Source organism: Neopsephotus bourkii, unplaced genomic scaffold (assembly GCF_033783945.1).
Source record: "Neopsephotus bourkii isolate Nb327-2 ecotype Australia unplaced genomic scaffold, CSIRO-AGI_Nbou_v1 NB_689, whole genome shotgun sequence".
NCBI classification, from domain to species: domain Eukaryota; kingdom Metazoa; phylum Chordata; class Aves; order Psittaciformes; family Psittacidae; genus Neopsephotus; species Neopsephotus bourkii.
In genome coordinates this window covers 279420-301034 of record NW_026901188.1, presented here as the reverse complement: position 1 = coordinate 301034, position 21615 = coordinate 279420, and the positions used below count along the sequence as shown (strand labels likewise).

The 21615-nt window shown below is 55.5% G+C and overlaps 1 protein-coding gene across 1 annotated transcript; it reads right to left on the bottom strand.

The window, feature by feature from the left end:
* Positions 1 to 714: 714 nt before the first annotated feature.
* LOC133212336 (SITS-binding protein-like) lies at positions 715 to 18274 on the bottom strand. The gene is made up of 12 exons (XM_061353601.1): positions 18172 to 18274; positions 17334 to 17548; positions 15919 to 16421; positions 13726 to 13897; positions 12759 to 12966; positions 12409 to 12559; positions 11486 to 11683; positions 10767 to 11035; positions 8993 to 9129; positions 7380 to 7501; positions 6267 to 6446; positions 715 to 1392 (listed from the first exon to the last, which is right to left on the bottom strand). Exons 3-12 carry the CDS (start codon positions 16375 to 16377, stop codon positions 1219 to 1221), a joined length of 2070 nt encoding a protein of 689 aa, XP_061209585.1. The 5' UTR covers positions 16378 to 16421; positions 17334 to 17548; positions 18172 to 18274; the 3' UTR covers positions 715 to 1218.
* Positions 18275 to 21615: the final 3341 nt, after the last annotated feature.

Here is a 21615-nt window from a genome sequence, read left to right as displayed (position 1 = left end):
GGCTGAGAAAGTTGGGGCTCTTCAGCCTGGAGAAGAGAAGCTGCATGGAGACCTCAGAGCAGCTTCCAGTGTCTGAAGGGGGCCTATAGGGATGCTGGGGAGGGACTCTTCATTAGGGACTGCAGTGACAGGACAAGGGGTAATGGGTTCAAACTGAAACAGGGGAGTTTAGATTGGATTTAAGGAAGAAATTCTTTCCTGTGAGGGTGCTGAGGCACTGGAATGGGTGCCCAGGGAGGTTGTGAATGCTCCATCCCTGGCAGTGTTCAAGGCCAGGTTGGACGAGGCCTTGGGTAATATGGTTTAGTGTGAGGTGTCCCTGCCCATGGCAGGGGGGTTAGAACTTGATGATCTTAAGGTCCTTTCTAACCCTAACCATTCTATGATTCTATGATTCTGCTGGGTTGAAGAAGGCTGGTCATGCTGGATCAGTGTTGCACTGCAGGAAATAATTGAGAGGAAAAAGAACCACCACCATCATCTTCAGATGATGAAGAGCCCTCTTTGGGGCGCACAGGAGTTCAGTGCTGAGTACCAGAGATTGTATTCCAAGGTGGATGATGATTCTGTCCGGCCACATCAATTGGAGCCACTTCTTTGCCTGGCCAAGTTTACTTTTTTCCACAGAAACCTGCTGTCAATAGACCTCGAATTCACCCAGTTTCCCTGGTTATCCTCAGTCAGGCTCTTGCTACCAAAGACTGCCGTGGGGGACCGTACACCCAGCATCAGCTGAGAGAAGCAGGTAGTGCTTAACACACATGATGCCCATACACATGAAGAGAGCTTTCACAGTCTGTTGTCTCTGTGTATGCTTTTGTCTTCAAACACAAAGCATCCCATTGGGTATAAGCTGATGTTCATTTACCTCCTGCTCTGGGAAATCCACTCTCTGGCCAAGGCAGCATCTTTGAGTGTGGTGCCAGGGAGCTGGAAACGCCGGATGTGCCCACCTGAGCTCACACACAAACATGGCACTGGGCAAGCCCTGGAAACACAGAGGTCAGCACTGCACATGAGCGTGTCTTTGTGCCAAAGCTGCATCTCCTCTCTCAGAACATCAGCAAGTAAGGAAAGATTCAAAGGACTGCTGCTAAGACAATACTGGTAACAAAGGTTCTTGGAACAGTGCAAATAGGCTGGAAGAGCCTCAGGGAAGGCCGAGCACGTGTGGGCAGCGCTGCCCTGAGAGAGGCCCAGAGCTGCAGCAGGCTGGAGTTAGGAGGTCTTCACAAAGACCGGCACCTCTGTGAGGCCAGCAGAGTAGTTCCTGAGGATGGTGCCTCCGTCGAACACACGGGCAGTGGTGGTGTCCATCCAGAGGTACCCCTCTCCGGGCAGGTAGATGTCCCTCCACGTCTGCCCTTTGTCTGTTATTGGGGCAACCAGGACCTGCAGTGAATAAGGAAAAGGGAAACGTGGCACTTGGAGGATCAGCCAGGACGTGCACCAAGCAAAGCTGAAGGGACAAGCAACCACAGAGGAGGTCAGGAAGCCTGGCTCTTAACTGCAGATGAGTGTCCATCCATGCCACAGCAGAGGTAAGCACAAAGCTCCCTGAGCTGTGCTGAGCAAAGACCAGAGAATCACGGAAGGGTTTGGGTTGGAAGGGACCTTCAAAACTCATTGAGTCCAATCCACTGCAGTGAGCAGGGACACCATGAGCTAGGTCGGGTTGTCCAGAGGCACATGCAGGTGGGTTCAGGCTCCCACAAAGCAGCTTCTGAGAAGGTTCTATGGGATTGCAGTAGGAATTGGTGGCACTGAGTCAGGGTGAGAGACATCCCCAAGCCATCTGTGGCAGAGTTGGGAATTTCCCTTTCCTCCTGTGCTTTGGAGGATTCGATTCAGGCTGACTCTTTGATACAACTTAGTGAAGCCAAATATAACCCAGTATGAAACCAAGGAGAAACTTGTATTTCAGGTAGATACGAACATGTTCTACCTGAATAGGAAAGATTGGAAAAAGATAGGAAAACGATAGGAAAAGAGCTTTAGCTCCAGGCTGCTGAAAAGGATTTCAAAACCCCTCTCTTTGGGCTGCTCTGCAGGCAACTTAATGCTCTCGTCCCACCTCCCTTCCCACCCTTCCTCTCCTGCATCTAGGAGGAGGATTTCTTTCCACCTCTCAGACTAATTGAGTGTTACAGGTTAGAGGTGAGGTAGCATTAAACCCTAGGAAAAGGTGATGCTCAAAAGACACAATGTGATCAATACCATCCTGAGCAACGGATGCACTCAAGGCTCCTTTGGGAGACTCAAAGGATTTAGCTTCCCAGCACCCTCAAACGGTCATCAGAATCCCAGCCAGTGGTCTTGGCATAGGGATGATTACATTGAATAAGTATATAAAAGTAAAAGCGTGAACAAGTTGCTCTTGGGTCACAAATCAGTGAGCCCCGTTTGGACTAGAAGCATAAGGAGAGGTGTGCTCTCTCTGCTCACTCCTTCCCAGTGACTTAGCCAAAGTAATCCAGTCCCAAAGGACTTTAGGGATCCTTTCTCCCCTTGCTTTATGGGAAAAGCAGTCTCCAGCATCCTGAGACTATTCCTGACAAATCACTTCAGAAACGGAAAGAGGTTTTGCAGGAAGAGCAGAGCTCTGGTTCAGTTTAGATCTGATTGAACACTGAGGCTTTGATTTGTGTTTGTGCACAACTGGGTTCTAAATCAGAGAATGATCTGGGTTGGAAGGGAACCTAAAGTTTGTCTAATTCCAACCCCCTGCCACATGATGAGGAATAAAGAGGTGATAGGAAAAGATTGAAACTCTAGAAAGGCCATTAAAGGAGGGGGGGAAAAGGCTAAATAGTGAAAACTGGATATGGAATTCAAGGATCAATCCCCCTCTTAAACCCTATTTTTGGAGGTCTTGGTCAACAACAAAGAGTAAGTGCTAGGGATTCATCCCTGCCCCCCTTAGTGATGCTTCTTGAGCCACACAGCAGCATCATCCCAGGGAGAAGTCCTGGCGTTTGGAACATTTGGGGGGACACTTTTGGACCCTTCCCAGCCTTCATAAATGTATTTGGCGGCCACACTTGGCTTTCCCATCTCCTGCAGCATCCCTTTCGCCAGGCAGATGGCACTGACAAGCAGCCAGAAACCACCGCACGACACAAACCAGCAGGGCTTGGCTCTTTGCTATGGTATTTCCACATGCTTTGCTGGAAGGATTCAGCAGTGCTCTGCTCCAGTTCCCTTCCCAGTAGTGAAGTTTGCTCATGAGTAATGCTGGAATGTGGCTGTGCAGTGTTAAATCCAGCTTCAAGACCTCAAGGATCAAAACCACCCTGACCACTGCAGTCCACCACTGCATCCAAACCTGCTTGCAGACACCCAAAGGCATTGCTGTCTGTCTGCTCAAGGGGAGATGATGCTTATTTCCCTTCATAGTCAGCAAAAACCTGACCTAAAACCTGCTTATGGAGCATTCTAGCACATTTAACAGATAGAGTGCCCGGCCTGATTCAGGTTGCTCGTGCCAAGAGATCTGGAAGTGATGAGTGTACAAATCACAGCCTGAAAATCAGCTTTCAGAGCGGGGCTGTCCCAGCCCAGGGTGACCCCCCCAAACCACCTCAGGTGTGACTCAGAAGCAGGAAGGCATCAGGAATCGATCCCAGACTGGTTTGTGTTGGAAGGGACCTTAAATCTCACCCACTTCCAACCCCCTGGCATGGGCAAGGCACCAGAGCTGTGCTCATCAGCATTGCGGCAGCTGCTTGCACTGAGTGGTGATGCTCAGAGGGTTTACTCCAGTGTCCTGCCCTTAGTCCTGCCTCAGACTGTACCAGGTCAGAACCACACTGTGTATTCCCCAGGAGTTCATAGCTAATGATGCTCCAGTTCGCACCAAAGCTGGTTTTGGAGCGTGTTTCTGTTCCTGCAGCTTCCAAACCGCAGCTTGGAATCAAACCCTCCCCGTCTGGGCTCCCCACGCACAGGCTCAGGCTCTCTTGGAAAATAATAGCAATAATGATTAAAACCTGAAGCCAGGGGAGCCTCTTGCCAGCCTCACCTCCTGCTCTCTCACAGCAGCCCGGCCCTGACCCCCTTACAGAGCAGACACCACATTTTACCATACTTCAGGAGCGTTCAGCCAAGCCAAAGCTTTGCACCTCGCAGGGGACAGAAGCCTGAAGCTGCTCTGACCCTTTACTGTCTTTCCTCCCTGAGCCTGCAGTGTTCAATGGGGAATGTCAGCTAACACGAGCACACTCCTGCCCTGCCTGCCGGAACCGCATCAGTCAGAGCAATCCCAGACAGCTCCAGGCTAGGCAGGGAAGAGATTCAGAGCAGCCCAAGGAGAAGGACTTGGGGGTGCTGGTCCATGAGAAAATGAACATGAGCCGGCTTCAGTGTGCGCTTGAGCCCGGAAACCAACCCTATCCTGGGCTGCATCCAAAGGAGCGTGAGCAGCAGGTCCAAGGAGCTGATCCTGCCCCTCTGCTCTGCTCTCGTGAGACCTCCCCTGGAGCACTGTGTGCAGTTCTGGTGTCCTCAACATAAAAAGGACATGGAACTGTTGGAACAAGTCCAGAGGAGGCCACAAGGATGCTCAGGGGCTGGAGCAGCTCCTGTATGGAGATAGGCTGAGAAAGTTGGGGCTCTTCAGCCTGGAGAAGAGAAGCTGCGTGGAGACCTCAGAGCAGCTTCCAGGGTCTGAAGGGGGCCTATAGGGATGCTGGGGAGGGACTCTTCATTAGGGACTGTAGTGACAGGACAAGGGGTAACGGGTTCAAACTGAAACAGGGGAAGTTTAGATTGGATCTAAGGAGGAAATTCTTTCCTGTGAGGGTGCTGAGGCACTGGAATGGGTGCCCAGGGAGGTTGTGAATGCTCCATCCCTGGCAGTGTTCAAGGCAAGGTTGGACAGAGCCTTGGGTGCCATGGTTTAGTGTGAGGTGTCCCTGCCCATGGCAGGGGGTTGGAACTCTTAAGGTCCTTTGCAACCCAAACTATTCTATGATTCCATTCTATGATTCCATGAATCAAGAGATTCTAGGGGAAGGGACTAAGTTTAAGCTTGCTCAGTTCAAACTAATACCCCATCAGTGCCCAAACAACCCTGGCACAGGGGCAAGGCCTCAGCCCCCTGTGACCTCTGCAATCACACAGTGCTGCTCTAGAATTCCTTTGTGCCAAAGATCTGTGTTCTAAAAGCTTCCCAGCGTAGGTCAGACTTGATGATTTTAAAGGTCTTTTCCAAGCTGGTTGATTCTCTCCGAGCTCTCTGTAAAGGCCTTTCTGCTCCTACTTAAAAAGCTGATCTCCTGCAGTGAATTTTTCCATAATAATAAAAATAAATAATAAAATCTATAAATGATTTCACATCTTTTATGGCCCAAAACTCATATGTGGCAATCGGGTATCGCAGCATCTGTTGGAGGCTGCAAGCAGAGCCTCGAAAGGTACCTCTGCAGCACAAGCTGCTTTCCTATTAAAACAAGGAACAAATGCCTACTGGGCTTTGCTTTGGGATGAGGATACTTATTCTATGGAGGCGATATCCCTATGATTAGCAGCATTCCCATGTAAAGACAGCCCAATGTGTTGCTGCAAAATGAATTCAGTAGCATGAACTGAAGAGTATGCTTTTAATGGACTAAAAAACCCAGGTAGGAACTGCCAAAGCCTTGAGCTGTTGGGATCCTGCACCCAGGCAAAGCAGGAGGGACAAAGCTAAAGTGATGCCATTGCCCAAACCGGAGGCTGCTTACAACCATGGGAGGATGAGGCACAGTTTCCTTTAAGGAAAGTCTTTTCCAGAAGGCCTGAGTTCCTTTTCCAAGCCCTTTTTGATATGAAGCAGCAGAGACCACATCAACTATCAGAGCATCTAAAGGAGCACTTCAGGAGCAGCAGTGGGATGGACACACCTGCAGGGACAGACTCCTGCTACATGACCACAGTGCGAGCACACCAGACTTGCAGGGAGCATTTACAGCATGAAACAACCATGCTGTAGCTTCAAGTAATGGGATGGACAGCCTGAAAAGAGGGGGGAAAGAACTGCTGACAATCAGGGGGTGTCTTCCAGCAGAAAGGATGGGAGAATATAAAAGCCTAAAGGAAAGAAGCCTTGTCAGTGACCCAATCTGAATAAATTGCAAAGCTGAAGGAGCCACAGGGTCCCACCAGCCCTATGGCTGCCCGCCATCTCTACCCCAGTGCTGTACTCAGGCAGGATGCAAAGAGAGGGATGGCGAGGGCCAGGGGCACCTTATTTACCCTGGGAGAGCATTCAGCCCCCCGTTCCCTACCTCATCTCCAATGAGGAACTCATCCTCGATAGTGAAAGCAGCTGGATCCGTGGGGCTGAGCCACCAGGCGGGCCGGAAGATGGGATATCCCGAGCTGAGCCATTCCGAGCTGTACTTGATGAGCAGCGGCACAACGAAGTCCCGGTGCCTCTGGATGCAGCGGCGGGTGAGGTTCAGGACCTGCAGCATGGGGGAGGAAAGAGAAACCTGTGAGCAGCTTAACCCACTAGAGCAAGGCAAGAATCTGCTGTGTTCTGGTGTCCTCAGCATCAGAAGGACATGGAGCTGTTGGAGCAAGTCCAGAGGAGGCCACAAGGATGCTCAGGGACTGGAGCAGCTCCTGTATGGAGCCAGGCTGAGAACACTGGGGCTGTGCAGCCTGGAGAAGAAAAGCTGCATGGAGACCTCAGAGCAGCTTCCAGTGCCTGAAGGGGGCTACAAGGATGCTGGAGAGGGACTCTTCATCAGGGGCTGGAGCGATGGGACAAGGGGTGATGGGTTCAGACCGAAACAGGAGATTTAGGCTAGATATAAAGGAAGGCACAGGGTGCCCAGAGAAGCTGTGGCTGCCCCATCCCTGGCAGTGCTCAAGGCCAGGTTGGACACAGGGGCTTGGAGCAAGCTGCTCCAGTGGAAGGGGTCCCTGCCCTGGCAGGGGTTGGAGCTGGAGGAGATTTAAGGCCCCTTCAACCCAAACCAGGCTGGGGTTCTATGAAAATGTCTCCGGCTGTTTACAAAGATCTTGAATGGGAATCTGTGCGCTTCGCTCTGCTGTAGATATGCAGTATTTGGTCAAGCTGTCATTAAACCATCCCAGGAGCAAAGGGAGGGACACACACACGTGCTGCTTGGTGTCATTTCTGCAGACACTGTGGACACTGTCCCCGTGGTTGCACAGAGCAGTGAAGCAGAAACCCACAAAAACATGGATTTTGCAGCAAAACCCCTGCTGAGAACACGCAGCAATGTGCCTGAGCAGGACTTTGTGGGCAGCAAGAGCAGGACAGGGAGTTTTAGCCTCAGCTTTCCCCAGTATAGGGACATTAACGGCCTGTGGGGGTGCCCGGCACACCAGTGACAGCGCATCCTCCTCGTGGGGCATGGGGTACGTACCCCGGCGTCGCAGCACAGCCAGGGCGGGCTGCTGAAGGCCATCACGGGGAGGAACGTCACAATCTGCAGCCACCTCACGTAGAGCTCCGTGTCCCCTGCGCTGGCACCGGCCAGGCTCCCTCCTGCGGGGACAAAGGACTCAGTGAAGGCACTCAGGGGCGCCTCAATCAATGGGTTCTCCATGTGGGCAGGACAAGTTACCCCACTGCAAGAGGAGCCGAGTTCCCCCCGTCCATGGTTTCCTTCCTTGAGCACCAGCAGCAAATATCAGGCATCCCTGTGAAGGCCAGGGTGGACACAGGGGCTTGGAGCAAGCTGCTCCAGTGGAAGGGGTCCCTTCCCGTAACAGGGGTTGGAGCTGGAGGAGCTTTAAGGTCCTTTCATCCCAAAGCACTCACTTTATGATCTTTGGCCGTTTTAGGACCAGATGTCTCAGGAGTTTCTACATTTAATCCGAACATACAAAAAGGGATTCTATTCCTGCAGAGAGAAGTGTTGGGGAGGTGCTGGGTTTTCCTGCCACGATGGTGTGCAAAGACAAAGCATCACGGGAGAGTACTCCTGTGATTCGGGTCCCTTCAATTCCATAGTGCACAGCAGTGGAGAAGCAGAGTATTGTCAGAAACATGCAGTGGAAGGGGATTGCAGTTGCCCTCTGAAACACTGTGGAGGGGCTTAGGAAGGGCAGGAGAGGATGGGAAGGGACAGGGAAAGGGAGATGGAGCCTTTGGAGCTGGAGCATCCTCGCTCCAAAAAGCTGGCTCAGCTTGTGTAGAAATGCCACATAGAAGCGAGCCAAGGGCTCAGCCAAACCCCCCACAGAGCCCCATTCCCTCCAGGGGCTCCTGGCATCCCGAGCAGCCCCTGGTGCTGCTGCAGCTCCCGGGCTGAGGTGCCGCAGCCCCATGGACCGCACAGCAGCGGGTTCAGCATCTCCGTGCTGCGACTGCCCAGGCCTTGCTTTCTAAGGAAAACTGCCTAAAACCAGGGGCCCAGTTGGAGGATTGCTCCCTGACCCCTTTACCAGGGCTCTCTGCAGCTCTGCCCCCTGGCTCCGACACCTCACGTGTTTGTGGTGCGTTTTGAACACGAACAACACGGTCACCTCCAAGAGGAGGGGCAAAGCGAGCTGCTGGGCTCCCATGAAAGGGTCGTTTCTGGCCTTTTAGGATGTTTTTGTTGAAGGATGCCTCGAGCATCGCGCTCTGGAGCCCGAACACAGCCTTGGAGCGCGGCTGCTGGGGTTTCAGGAGCATCCGCTTCCCATCCAGCGGCCTGGGCACACACTTCCCTGGCTGCAGGCTCCCTCTTGGCTTCTGCTGCTGGGGCTGAGCTCCAGGGAAGCTGCAAGGGGCAGGGAGCTGCCCTCAGCCTATGGGTGAGGAGCTCTGCAAAGGGCATCCCCAGAGACCTGCCTGCTCACTTCTACTGCCTGTTGGCCTTCAATCCCTCAGTGGATTCCCTGGTAGCATTCACCCCAATGCAGCCAGAACACGGGGTATGGAGAGCCAAGTGCTTCACGCCTCAGTGCAGCACACCTGAGCCACAGCTGCACCCCTCCCACCTCAGGTCCCACAGAGGTGTCTGCAGGAAAGAGATGCTGACCTACGTACCTACTGCATCGGGGATGAAGAAGTTGTAGCCCAGGAGGCTGTAGTGCAGCACAGAGGGAATAATCCCCTTCAGCCCAGCATGGCTCCAGTCTGAGTGCAGGGGGCTCATCTGGATGAAGAGAGGGAGGTGACTGGACCTGAGGGGCACAAGCACAGAGCTGGTGTTAGAGAGGGCCCACAGGAGATGAGGGTTTCTTCAGCCACTTGGCATCTCTACTGGGGCGAAATCACTGCCACCCCAGTGCTCTTCTTTCCCATCCAAGAGCATTTCTATGCCTTGGGTTTACCTGCAGGGGAGGAGAGGCTCATGTCAGCAAGCAGCCCAGTGAAGGAGACTGTTTCTGGTGGCCAAAAAGGGTCAAACATGGACCTTCACAATGAGCTTTAGTTTGAAAATGGTCAGGAGCTGATCTAACCAAAGGGGGGATTTGGCCTAAGACTTCTTGTTCCTGGAGTTTGGTTTCCTCCTTGTCCCCCCACTAACTTAGAATCATGGAATCATAGAATGGTTTGGGTTGGAAAAGACCTTAAGATCATCCAGTTCCAACCCCCTGCCATGGGCAGGGACACCTCACACTAAACCATGGCACCCAAGGCCTCGTCCAACCTGGCCTTGAACACTGCCAGGGATGGAGCATTCACAACCTCCCTGGGCACCCATTCCAGTGCCTCACCACCCTCACAGGAAAGAACTTCTTCCTTAGATCCAATCTAAACTTCCCCTGTTTCAGTTTGAACCCATTACCCCTTGTCCTGTCACTGCAGTCCCTAATGAAGAGTCCATCCCCAGCATCCCTATACCCCCCCTTCAGATACACGCTGGCTCCCCAGCGATCTCCAGGGACACTTTCATCTTAGGAGGAGTTAAGGCTGATGGGGTGGTTTATAGAAGACTTCTGCTACGGATGCTGCTCCCCAGGAAAGATATGATCCTGGATGGAGTAGAAGATGGTCAGGAAAGGCGCCGTTCCCACCACTGTGGTTTGGCAGGTGGCTGCGGGAGAGCCTGTCACCACCTCAGCATGTGAAACGTTGCTTGTTCTTCAAAAAGGAATGATTCTGAAGTTGCCTTCTTATGCAATTTACCATCAATGCCTCATCCCCACAGGAAATAAGCACGTTGCAAACAGCCCAACAGCCTTTTGCATCTGCCAGGCATAATCATGATGGGTAAAAAGACAAGTAATGCTTCTCAGTGCCTCGAACCAAAGGGCCTCGAGGGGTGTTACAAATGCTTATTAATACATTAACCCTGTTATGTGCTACACAAGCATGGGAAGTCAGAGAACTGCAGATGTTTGACACCAAAGCAATTCCAATGCAGGGATTTGGCCAAGACTGCAGGGTTCACCCCCTCCCTTCTGCAGGATTGGCAGCAGCCTGGAGCTTGAATGGCCATAGGTCACAAGATGCATCTTTATTGCATCAGGCATCAGTGCATTTAAACACTTTTATCCTCTAAGACATTAAAAACAATGTTAACATGCTCCAAAAGAGAGAGAAAGAGAAGAGCAACCCCTTCCTACCATGTAGATGAGGCCCCCAGTGACATGGGTTAGTGGTGGTCTTGGCAGTCCTGAGGTAATGGTTGGACTTGATGGTCTTAAACCTGCTTTGAAACCCGATTGATTCCATGATTCTACCCATTACCCTACACCACCTGCACTCTGCCTCCCTGGGTGCTGAGCACCCCAAGGGCACATCACCTCCAGCATCTCCCAAGCAGTTCCCACATCCATCAGCTCCAGCAAAGCATCATCCCAGTGGTACCCACCTGGCACCGGCACTGATGACGGTGCCGTTTCCCAGTGTTGCCAGTGCCTCTGCCAACAGCCCGGTGTACCGGTCTCCCTCCAGCTCGGCGGGAGGGGGCACAGCTTGCTCCAGGAAGGCATTGCCCTCAGCACCCTCAAACACCAGGTACGTGGTACCCAGTGCGTGCCGCAGGCGCCGGGCACGTGCCAGGTACCAGCTCAGTGCCTCCTCGCTGGTGACGTTGAGGCGGACACAAAGCTGCCCCTTCCATGTGGTCAGCAGCGGGATCTGCAGGAGACAAGAAGATTCCTGTCAGAGCCAGAGAGTACCCTGCCAGCCCAGGCTGCAAGGCTGGAGGTGGCTGCTGTGTCCCCATCCCACCCCACCACAGCCTGCACCATCACAGTGCCGTGTATGAAGGAGTAAACCCTTTGTCAACCAACCCAAAACCACCTTTGGGCTGATGGAAAAGAGGCAGATCATTAAAATGACTGCAAAAAACAGGGGAATTGGGATGTTCTGAGCACCAGCAACTGTTAGAAATATCTTTTGGAAGTGGGAATTTGAGAGCTACTTCCTTAAGAAACAGAAAAGTTGCTGCCCCGGGCACTGCTCTACAGCACTGGGCTGGTCCCCAGCGCAGGAGGATCAGGTTGTCGCCCTAGTGAGGGTGTTTATTCAGGTTTAAAGCAGGGTTGGGTTGAGGAGCAGGCTCAGGGCTGGAGGAGGGCCTCGTACCGGGCTGTCCCCGATGTGGGGCTGCAGGCTCAGCCAGTAGGTCCCTGCGTGGCCATCCCGCAGCGTGCGCAGGAACAGCGGGGAGGAGATGCTGGTGTATGGGGACAGCGTCACAGCGAGCTGCAGCGGGGCCAGCATGGAAGGGTCCCAGGCACGGCTCGGGTCCTGCCTCTTCCTCCGCTCTGAGGGTGCATGGTCCTGCTGGGAGGGACAGGCAGGAAAAGGGGTTTTGTCAGAGTGGCAAAGACACCAAGCACCAGCCCCTGGTGCCAGCACCCGCATGGCTCAGCCCCAGCCCATGGAATGGGTGTGCTGGCATTGTACACAGAGGGATCAGAGAAGGCAGCCCTGGGGCAGCAGCACAAGAGGGACATGGAGCAGTTGGAGCAAGTCCAGAGGAGGCCATGGAGCTGCTGCGAGGGCTGGAGCAGCTCTGCTCTGGAGCCAGGCTGAGAGAGCTGGGCTGGGGCAGCCTGGAGAAGAGAAGGCTCCTGAAGGGGAGACCTGAGAGCAGCTCCAGTGCCTAAAGGGGCTGCAGGGAACCTGGAGAGGGGCTTGGGACAAGGGCCTGTAGGGACAGGCCAAGGGGAATGGCTTGAACCTGCCCGAGGGGAGACTGAGCTGAGCTCTTAGGCAGAAGCTCTTCCCTGTGAGGGTGCTGAGGCGCTGGCACAGGGTGCCCAGAGAAGCTGTGGCTGCCCCATCCCTGGCAGTGCTCAAGGGCAGGTTGGACACAGGGGCTTGGAGCAAGCTGCTCCAGTGGAAGGGGTTGGGGTTGGAACTGGAGGAGCTTTAAGGGCTTTTTCAACCCAAACCTCTCTGGGATTCCATGAAATTAAGATCTAACGTATGTTCTGAGAGCAGGGCTCATGGCAGCACTCCATTTGCCTCCCAGTCCCAAAGGCCAGCAGGACGGGACATACCGCAGCCGCGAGGATGGCAGTGCAGTGCTCCCCCAGGAGCAGGACCCCCTCCTGAAGATGATGCCGCTTCAGCCTCCTCGCCAGTGACCTCAAACCTCGTTTTATTTTGGCAGCTGAACCCTCTGGGCCAGAATACCTCCAGACGGGAGACCTGTGCGGTGGGAAGAGCTGGTGGCTGCACCTTGTGCCAGCGTGAGATGCTTCACCATGAGGGTGCTGAGGCGCTGGCACAGGGTGCCCAGAGAAGCTGTGGCTGCCCCATCCCTGGCAGTGCTCAAGGCCAGGTTGGACACAGGGGCTTGGAGCAAGCTGCTCCAGTGGAAGGGGTCCCTGCCATGGGAATGCCTTACCCCAGGAGGGCTGTATCCGGCAGCGCCCGCTCCTGCGCGCTGAGCTGGGTGCCCACGTGCCGGTGTGCAGCCGCGATGTCGGTGCTGGCACAGAGGGTGTAGTGCAGGGGCTCGGCAGCTCTGCCCGCCGGCGATGCCAGGCAGAAATGCCGGTTGCTCTCCAGTGAGAGGAGCACGGGCATGTCGGGAGGCACCGTCACCGTCACGCCTGGGGGAGAGCAGAGCAGGCGGTGCCTCAGGGGGTGCAGGCCTCCGTTCTTGCACTGGTGGGCACAGGGATGGGGATGCACAGGGCAGAGCCTAACTGGTACCAGCACCTCCTGGACTGATCCCAGCCACGCAGGCAAAGCCCTGCTCCCTGCTTTCGCTATTCCCTTTGAGCCAAAATGCCTTTCGGGGGCTGGATTTACTCCGTTTCCTGCCTTTTTGCTCTGCATTCAGCTTAGGCAGCAGCTTCAGCTTCATCACTGCAGGGCAGTTGCAGATCAATTGATTAATTAGGGGCAATGGCTGAAGTCTGGAGTGCTGCAGAATAATCCAAATATCCACCCCAAAGTGACAACAGCCCCTAAGCTCTCACCCAGCATCCCAGAGCAGTGTCAGGACCTGGGAGCTCAGGAGGAAGCCACCCAAGGGGTGCTGGAGGAGCTGGCAATGGACACAGATCTCTGCTTAAACAGATCCAAAAAATGAAGACAAACCAAGAGCAGGGACTCCCCTGGGGTGAGCTGAGCCAACCCCATGCTCTCAGGCACTGAGGTTTAGTACCATGGCCTTTTCCATAGGGATGAGGCAAGGTGGGATCCATCCATTGCGTCACGCTGCCAACTGGCATTGCATTGGAAGGGTAGTTTAACCTCCGAGGCATCAACCCTGCTGCTAAACCAGCTGCTTTATAGATGAGGAGAGGATGGAGAAGCACAGGGATTGAAGGAAGAGGAAGCTGGATGGGGAAGGAAGCAGTTACCTGTGGAGCCCAAGAAGTATCTCTCCAGAACAGGCCCGTATCCCACGGGATTCTTGCTGAAGCCTCCACTGACAAAGGGCTGTGCCTGGCTTTGGGCTCCATTGAGCGGCCAGCGCTGGGCATGGAGGCTCACCCCTCCGTACCAGGAGATGTTGGCCATGGAGAAGCAATCCTGCAGCCAAGAGAGAGTCATCGGGGGCTGAGAAGCACCTCGGGGTGAGGATGAACATGGGAATAGTGGCATTTGAGAGGCAAAACCCCTGCAAGTTATTCCAGAGCGGTCGTGGGATGGGGTTTTTCCCAGGAGGAAAAATCCCAAGTCCATGAGATTCAGGTGTTTGACCCGAAAAGCAGTGGGTGCTCGGGGTAGAGCACACCTGGGGTTAAGTTTTTCTTCCCCAGGAACAAGAGCTGTGCTTCCAGGTACCAAATTACCGCTGAAATTCATGGAATCACAGCATGGGTTGGGATGGGAGGAGCCTTAAAGCTCATCCAGTTCCAACCCTGCCATTCACCTCTATAGCACTGCAGCGTCCCTGGGGTACCTTGTGGGTTTTCTGCTCTCTCCCAAGGCAAAGCCTCCCTCTTCCCTTTGGGCTGGTGACAAGAAGCATTTCCCTGGTGTTATGGGAGTATAATGGCACTAACAATGACTGTATTCCCTCAATAAGACTACATCAGTAGGGGTGTATTTGGAGCACTTCCCATAGGGCTGACAGGACGGAGCAAAGAGCCATCCCCCAGAGCTCCCAGTCCCAATGAGGTCCCTATCATCAACCCGACTCCTTTTAGAAACCATCAGTTTTCACTTCAAAGCCTCCAAAACCGCCCTCTTTCTGCCAAAGCCGGGATCAGCAGGACTCAGCATCCCGCATGACTTCCCATGGGGATTTGGGAATGCAGAGGGGGTTGGGGCGGGCAGAGGAGGACCCAGCTCAACACAACCCATGCTCATTCAGCCCAGCCTGGAGCCCCCGAGCTCGGCTCTGCCATGGGGGCAGCGGGAGGTTGAACCTCACCAAGGGGTGAGGAGAGGAGATGTGAATTATTAAAGTGGAAAGCCAGGAGGCTCGGGGTAGCAGTGCCGGGTGTCAGCGGAGCAGGTTACACGGGCTGGGAAAGGGAGGGGGAAAGGGCCCTTCTTAACTCTTCCCTTTCACTGCCCTGTGGTTTGCAGTGGTCTGCGGGTTGGCTTCCATAACACGTGGGGAAAAGCCCTGTTCTGCCTTGCTCGTCCTCTCCAGCACCCCAAAGTGACGGCAGCAAAGGAAACCCAGCCCCACCACAGCGGCTGCGTTCAGGCAACACCTCCCACAGCTCAAACCAGCATCAACAGCTAAAGGCACAAACTGCCCCATCCCCACAGGATCCCATCCGCTCCCTCACTGCTCCTGAGGGCACCTCGGTCCAATGGGGTTTTGGCTCGCTTTTGGCATCTGCTTTCATTTAATGGGTGAGCAAAGCGGGCAGGGTACGGGAAGAGAAGGAGCCCCTAAATATGTGCAGCAGCCGCGTTGTGCTGTGGTCGGAGGAGACCTCCCTGCGCTCCTCATGGCCCTCGCCAGCATTGTGAGCCTCACTGGTGTTTACTCAGTCTCCATAAACACGGAGCTCCCATCCCAGGGTTACCAGCACAGCCCTGGGAGGCAGCGGCACCAAGGCACGAGGCTTCCAGAATGCTTTCCCCACCCGGAATCAGTGAGGATTGGAAGATGGGGAGCCCCAGCCATGGTGTGACCCACAACCGTGGTGGGAAATGGGGTGTTCAGGGCAGTGCCCCTGCATTTGGGCTCATTTTACCCCAAAGGCCACAGTTCAGAGCAGCACACGGGGTCATAGAATGACAGAATGGTTTGGGTTGGAAATGACCTTGAGATCATTCACTTCCAACCCCCTGCTATGGGCAGGGGCACCTCACACTAGACCCTGTCACCCAAGCCCCTGTGTCCAACCTGGCCTTGAACACTGCCAGGGATGGAGCATTTACCACTTCCCTGTGCACCCTGTGCCAACACCTCAGCACCCTCACAGGGAAGACCTCCATTATATCTCACCTGTACTTCCCCTGTTTCAGTCTGACCCCATCACCCCTTGTCCCATCGCTCCAGTCCCTGATGAAGAGCCCCTCTCCAGCACCCCTGTAGCCCCCTTCAGACACTGGAGCTGCTCTGAGGTCCCCAGGGTCCCCATTACCTTCAGCATCACGTCGGGGCGCAGCGGGGTCCATTGGACGCTGTAGCACTCGGTGCCGGGGGCCGGCGGGGGCTCGAGGTTCAGCCGGAGCTCAGCATCCTCCTCCCACGCGTAGCAGAACTGGGCACCATCGTGCCAGCAGCGGTCCCGGGGCGGCGGGGGCTCGGCGGCCGGCACCCCCCGCACCGCCACCGCGGCCACGGCGCGCCCCGCCGGCAGCGCCCGCAGCAGCAGAGCCCCGCGCCGGCGCTCCCAGAGCAGCCCCCCCCGCCGGCCCCGCAGCACCCACTCCTCCGGCGGCTGCTCCAGCGCCTGCCACGAGATGATGCCGATGGTCATGGCGAAGAACACGGCGACGCCGAGGCAGCCCACGGCGCCTTTCCAGGGCTCCGTCATCTCCCTGAAGCCCAGCGTCCAGGTGGCTTCGGGCATCTGGCCGGTGCGGCGGGACAGCGGCATGGTGCGCTCACAGGGGATGCTCCGGCTCCTCTTCCTCCCGCCTCCTGCGGCAGCACAAGAGAGAAACCCCTTGGAGTGCACCAAAACCTCTTGTTTTTTGATCCAAAGGAATGTTTAAAGAGAAACAAAGCCCCGACTCTTCCCTTGCAGCAGCCCAAAGGTGGGCGAACTCTCTTTGCAGCCCCGCTATGTGCTCTGCTGCACAGCAAACCCTGCTGCTAGGCTCAGTGCTGGCTGTGGATGCGGTTCAAGCACAAGACCCGGTGCCGGTGTCAGCTCAGCCCCTTGGCATGATCAGCAGCATCTGCTCAGCGATGCCAGAGGGGAGCTGGAGGAGAGCACGGGTGGCAGAGAGCCTGGGGCAGCAGCAGAGGGGAGACACGACAGCGCTTGAGCCTCCATGGCCCTTTGGGGTCTGGCTTGTCCCTGCAGTGTGGCTTCACCTCGTGGTGTGCAGAGAGGCAGTAAATAGCTTGGGGGTGCAGGAGATGGACTGCAGGGGTGGTTGGGGAAAGAGGGGGATGCAACACCAGCCTCCTTCCATCTCATCTGATTTGGTATTTGGTGCCCCATCCCTGGCAGTGCTCAAGGCCAGGTTGGACACAGGGGCTTGGAGCAAGCTGCTCCAGTGGAAGGGGTCCCTGCCCTGGCAGGGGTTGGAGCTGGAGGAGCTTTAAATCCCTGCCAACTCAAACCAGGCTGGGGTTCGATGATGGACAGAGCAGGGAGAAAAGATACCCATGGGCACAGCCCTCACTCAAAGGAACAGGCACCCAGTGCTCCAGCCCGGGCAGGGGACCACCACAGTGATGGCATCACAAGGTGGGATACCTTCTACATCCCACCCTGCTGCCCCCTGCTGCATACCAGCTGCCCCAGCTGCTGCTGCTTCCCCCAGCTCAGCCCCTCCCATCACACAGCCCCATCTCCCAGTGAAGGAGCTGCTTCTCCTTTACCTCAATGCAGACCAGAAGATGCTTCAGCAGCCCCCAAGTGCTCCTCGGTGCCCGAGCGCTCCTGCTCCGGCTCTTTTCCCGCTGTCAGGATCCTCTCCTCTCCTCTCTCCCAGGGTAGTTTTTCCTCCTGGCCACGTCAGACACCTTCACTGAGGCAACTTGATCCGAACTGACCCAGCAGCGTTACCCAAGACGAGACCCGGTGCGCTCCCTCGCTCCCTGCGGGCAGCAGGATCCCAAACACCGGCATGGGAAACAGGCAGGACCTCAAAACTGTCCTGTTCAGAAGCATTTCTTTATAGGGGAGTAGTGCTAAAGGGAGTTTTGGCCAAGTTACTGAGGTGGCTGCAGCTGAGCCCTTCCTACACACCTGAGAATCCACACATGAGAGGCAGCACCCAGCCCCCCTGCCCTGCATTGTGTTCTGATTGTTGTTACTATTACATCTGTGGGATTTTTCACTGTTTTCCCACCCCAAATGAGCCGTTGTGTCTGTCCCCCCCACCCCATCACCTCCAGGGCTGCAGGACAGGGTGCTGCTTGCACCCAAAGCAGAGCCCCCTTGCAGAGCCAAGCAGGTGCCTGGGGCTGTTTCAATCCCCACCAGTGCAGAAAACACTGGAAATCTGAGCTTTCCACCCATGTTTCCATGTCCCTCACCCTCGCCCCACCACTCCTCCCCCGCCTGGGGGTGATCAGGGAATTTTACCTGGATTTTACATGGAATATTGCAATCTGCTGGCCGCCAACCCCAGGCTGAGATTTCCAAGAGTTTCCCCATTCTGGACCAGGTAAAACCCCGACACCCCCAAGCCCTGAAGCTCAAGACAAAACCCACCACTCACCCTGGGGATGCTGCTCTTTGGGGAGGCCTCAGGACAGCCAGATCCACAGGGACAATTCTTGTCTGTAGCCCAGGTAAGCCCCTGGAGGGGCCTTTCCCACGGGATTAATGTGTGGTCTTGGCTGGAGCAATATCCAGTATGGAATGAAGGGGAAAATGGGTTGATCATATCGAGACGAGCATCTCCCAGCCACTGGCAGGGGTTCCAGGGCAGGGAGAAAAGGCTGGATCCGGGATAAGGAGGAAGGATGAGGCTTTACTGCAAGCTTGGAGATGAGAAAGGGACAATGATGTCCATCCAAACCGGGACTGGGATCACCTGGGAAAGGGCTCCTTCAAGCTAGGTTAGGAAGGGTTATGGCAAAGCTACAGGGGATGGAGACAGGGCTGGGTGTGAGGTGCAAAAGAAAAGGGGACACGATTCTCATGGGATCCTCCAGGGTTATTTAAAAGCAGTTAAAATAGAGGGAAGACAGTTACAGGAGAAGGAAGAAGGGTGCTTGTCCAGCAGGGATGTCCTGGGCAGGGCTGTGGGACCCACACACCCCACAGCCTGCAAGAAGTTAATAAAACCCCCTGGGGGCTCGGAGCTGTTCAGCTGCAGCATAAACCCGAAATGCCAAGGCACCAGTGAGGCATCTGCCTCCTCATGGGGTTTATAAACCCATCTGCACCATGGTTAAAGCAGGTAGAGACCAGGGTGCTCTTTGGGATGGGGCTGTGCTCCTCCCTGCGTGTCCAGGGCAGGGGATGCGGCAGCAGCCCCAGGACCCCATGAGAGCAGCTCAGGGCTCCGTGCTCCCCATTCCTCACCCAGAGCAGGCCAGGGGCGAGCGAGGGGGGTGCTGGCAGCAGCTGAAGGCAAAGCTCTGTCACATGGAACACCTTAAATCACATCCACGGGACGGCAGAGGGGCCGTGACCCGCTCCAGGCTGGGATTAGAGAGCCCAGGGATGGGGAGCGCGGTGGCTGCTGCTGCAGGGGCTGGGGGGGGATTCCCGGCTGGGATCCCAGGGAAACAGTGGGGTTTCATGAGAGCTTTTCTTTAAAAGCAGCTCAAATCTTCCTTGCTCCAGGGAGAATCCTGCTGCAGATCCCAGCACCCCAATAAACACCCCCCCCCCCCCGGCTCTGCAAAGAGGCACTGGGGGATTTGGGGCTGAGCCCCTTCCCACCCACCCTTTGGAGGGCAGGAATGGCGCTGCCGATGGTCCTGCCCCTCCTAACTCACAGCACGACCCGGCTCCCATGGACAGCCCAAAGCCCCACCTCATCTTCCTCGCAGCGCCAAGGAAAACCACCTCTCCTTGACCAGCGCCAGCAGGAAAACACATTTGGGGTGGTTCACGGCGTCCCCAGCAAGCCGAGAGCCCCTCTCCTTGCTGAGGGTTTATTGCAGCTCTGAGTCTCCTCCGCTGCAAAGTAGGGAATCTTTTCCCCCTTCCTGACTCTGCAGCTCTGACAAGACCCCGAGGCTCCCATTTACATCCCATGGGAATGTCCAAGCCACCTCCAAAGGGCTTCGATCCCAGACCTCAAGGGCTTTGGCTCAGGTAGGTGGATGCAGCTCCCATAAGCTGCTGGTGCCAGGGAAGGGGTACAGTGGGTGCTTGGGAATACATTTAACCCATCCGCATCAATAAGCAGAGCTCAGGAAGCAAAACTGTGGCAAAACACCCAGAAAACAGGGAGTAAGGCTTATTCCCACTGCGATTTAGGCTGAGCAGCCCATAGGAACGGCTGCCTTTGCGTTATCCCCGCACTTCACATACCACATCCTTTGAAAACAAACCCTGTCCTTACCTTTCAGGCTGCCTGGAAAAGCAGAGCACCAGCATCCACAGGGATCCTCCATGCATGCGAGGCGAGGAGCAGGGGCTGCACTGGGGGAGGACCAGTCCTCAGCATCAGTGCTTTCCTACAGCCTCAAAGCCCCAGTGAGGGCAGGCAGAGCGCCCCAGTGGTGGGGCCAGGCTGCACTGGGGAGCCCGGTTTGGATGAGTTTAAATATTATCATTAGAAAGAGGGAAAGGAGAAGAAAGCAAAAGACAGGAAGAAAGATGTGTGCTTGGCCCAGAACAAAGGAAACTTGGAGCAGCAAAGAGCCTCCAGGACTTGGCGTCTCTCCTTGATCTTCCCTGAGGGAGCAGCCTCATCCCCCAGGCTCTGGCCAAGCTCTTGCAGTGGGGATGGATCCTACGTTACCTTAAAAGCCTGCACCCGAACCCCATTGTGTACCCAGGCCAGCAGATACAGGGTGAGCCAAAGCAGACGGCCCAGGGCTTGGCAGCAGGGATGCCAGAGGAGCTGTGGCTGCCCCATCCCTGGCAGTGCTCGAGGCCAGGTTGGACACAGGGGCTTGGAGCAAGCTGCTCCAGTGGAAGGGGTCCCTGCCCTGGCAGGGGTTGGAGCTGGAGGAGCTTTAAGCTCCCTTCCAACCCTGTTACCCTGTGCACGCTCCTCCTGCCCTCACCTCCACTGTGGTCCCTGCCCCTGGTCCATCTGCTGCTGGCGGACCTGGAGGTGATGACTTAAAACTGAAACCCAGGAAGAAGGCAGCTGCTGCGCTGCCGAGGGGTTTTCCTCTTGCTTTTCTCCCCGTTGCAGTTCCCAGCTCTTCCTTTCAGGGCCAGCAAAAGCCTTCGGCTGTGCTAAAACTCCCTTTGCCTTGCAGAGCCTGGTGCTCCTTGTTAGAGCTAAGCTATTGAATAGCTTAAAAGCAAGGATGAAAGAGGGGGATGTAGCTCCAAAGCCCCTAGATCTCAGCCCCAGATTCCCCCTGGAAGCGTTCCTGGATTTCCATGAGCTCCCAGGCAGCTCCACGGCTATTTATAACAGCAATAAACGAGCAGTGGGGCTCGCATTGAGAGCGCAGGCACAGAAATAGCAACAGCGGTTGGAAAGAGCCGCTCAGGCATTGTCCCTTCCCAACCCCATCGTGTCCCCTGCACCAGGAACCAGCCCCCTTGTCCCTGCTTTCACCCCAGGCAAACCCTGACATTTAGGGAACACCGGGGGGGTGAGGAGGTGACGGGGACTGAGCCCCTGCACTCACTGCAGGAGACTGCCCTGGAACTGATGATTTGGGATCGAGGAGCTGCTGTGCCAAGGAAAACCACCTGGATTGGGCTCTTGCCCTCCGGCACCCCCAGACCCAGCAGCCCCCAGGCACCCAACATGGGCACCTTAACAGGAGGGAGCACTGCATCACCCAGACAAGCTCCGTGAGCCCAGTGAATAGCTCTGGGTTAGGGGAGAGGTTGTGCTTGGTTTGGGGGTCTAAAAGCAGGCCCTGCCTGGAAGATGCTGCCAGCAGCTCTGCTTTCCCCATCACCCCCCAATGGGTCTGGGGCTGCAGTGAGGCCAGATCCACACACTGCTCCTCCAGGAAAAGCCCTCAGAAAGCCCAAACCCTCTGTTTGACATACAGATACACA

Excerpts from the sequence above, each read along its gene's own strand:
- LOC133212336 (XM_061353601.1), bottom strand. The coding sequence starts at position 16,377 with ATGCCGCTGTCCCGCCGCACCGGCCAGATGCCCGAAGCCACCTGGACG. Across the intron at positions 13,898-15,918 it reads GCCCCGACGTGATGCTGAAG|GATTGCTTCTCCATGGCCAA; the intron begins GTAATGGGGACC and ends TCTTGGCTGCAG. Across the intron at positions 12,967-13,725 it reads ATACTTCTTGGGCTCCACAG|GCGTGACGGTGACGGTGCCT; the intron begins GTAACTGCTTCC and ends GCTCTCCCCCAG.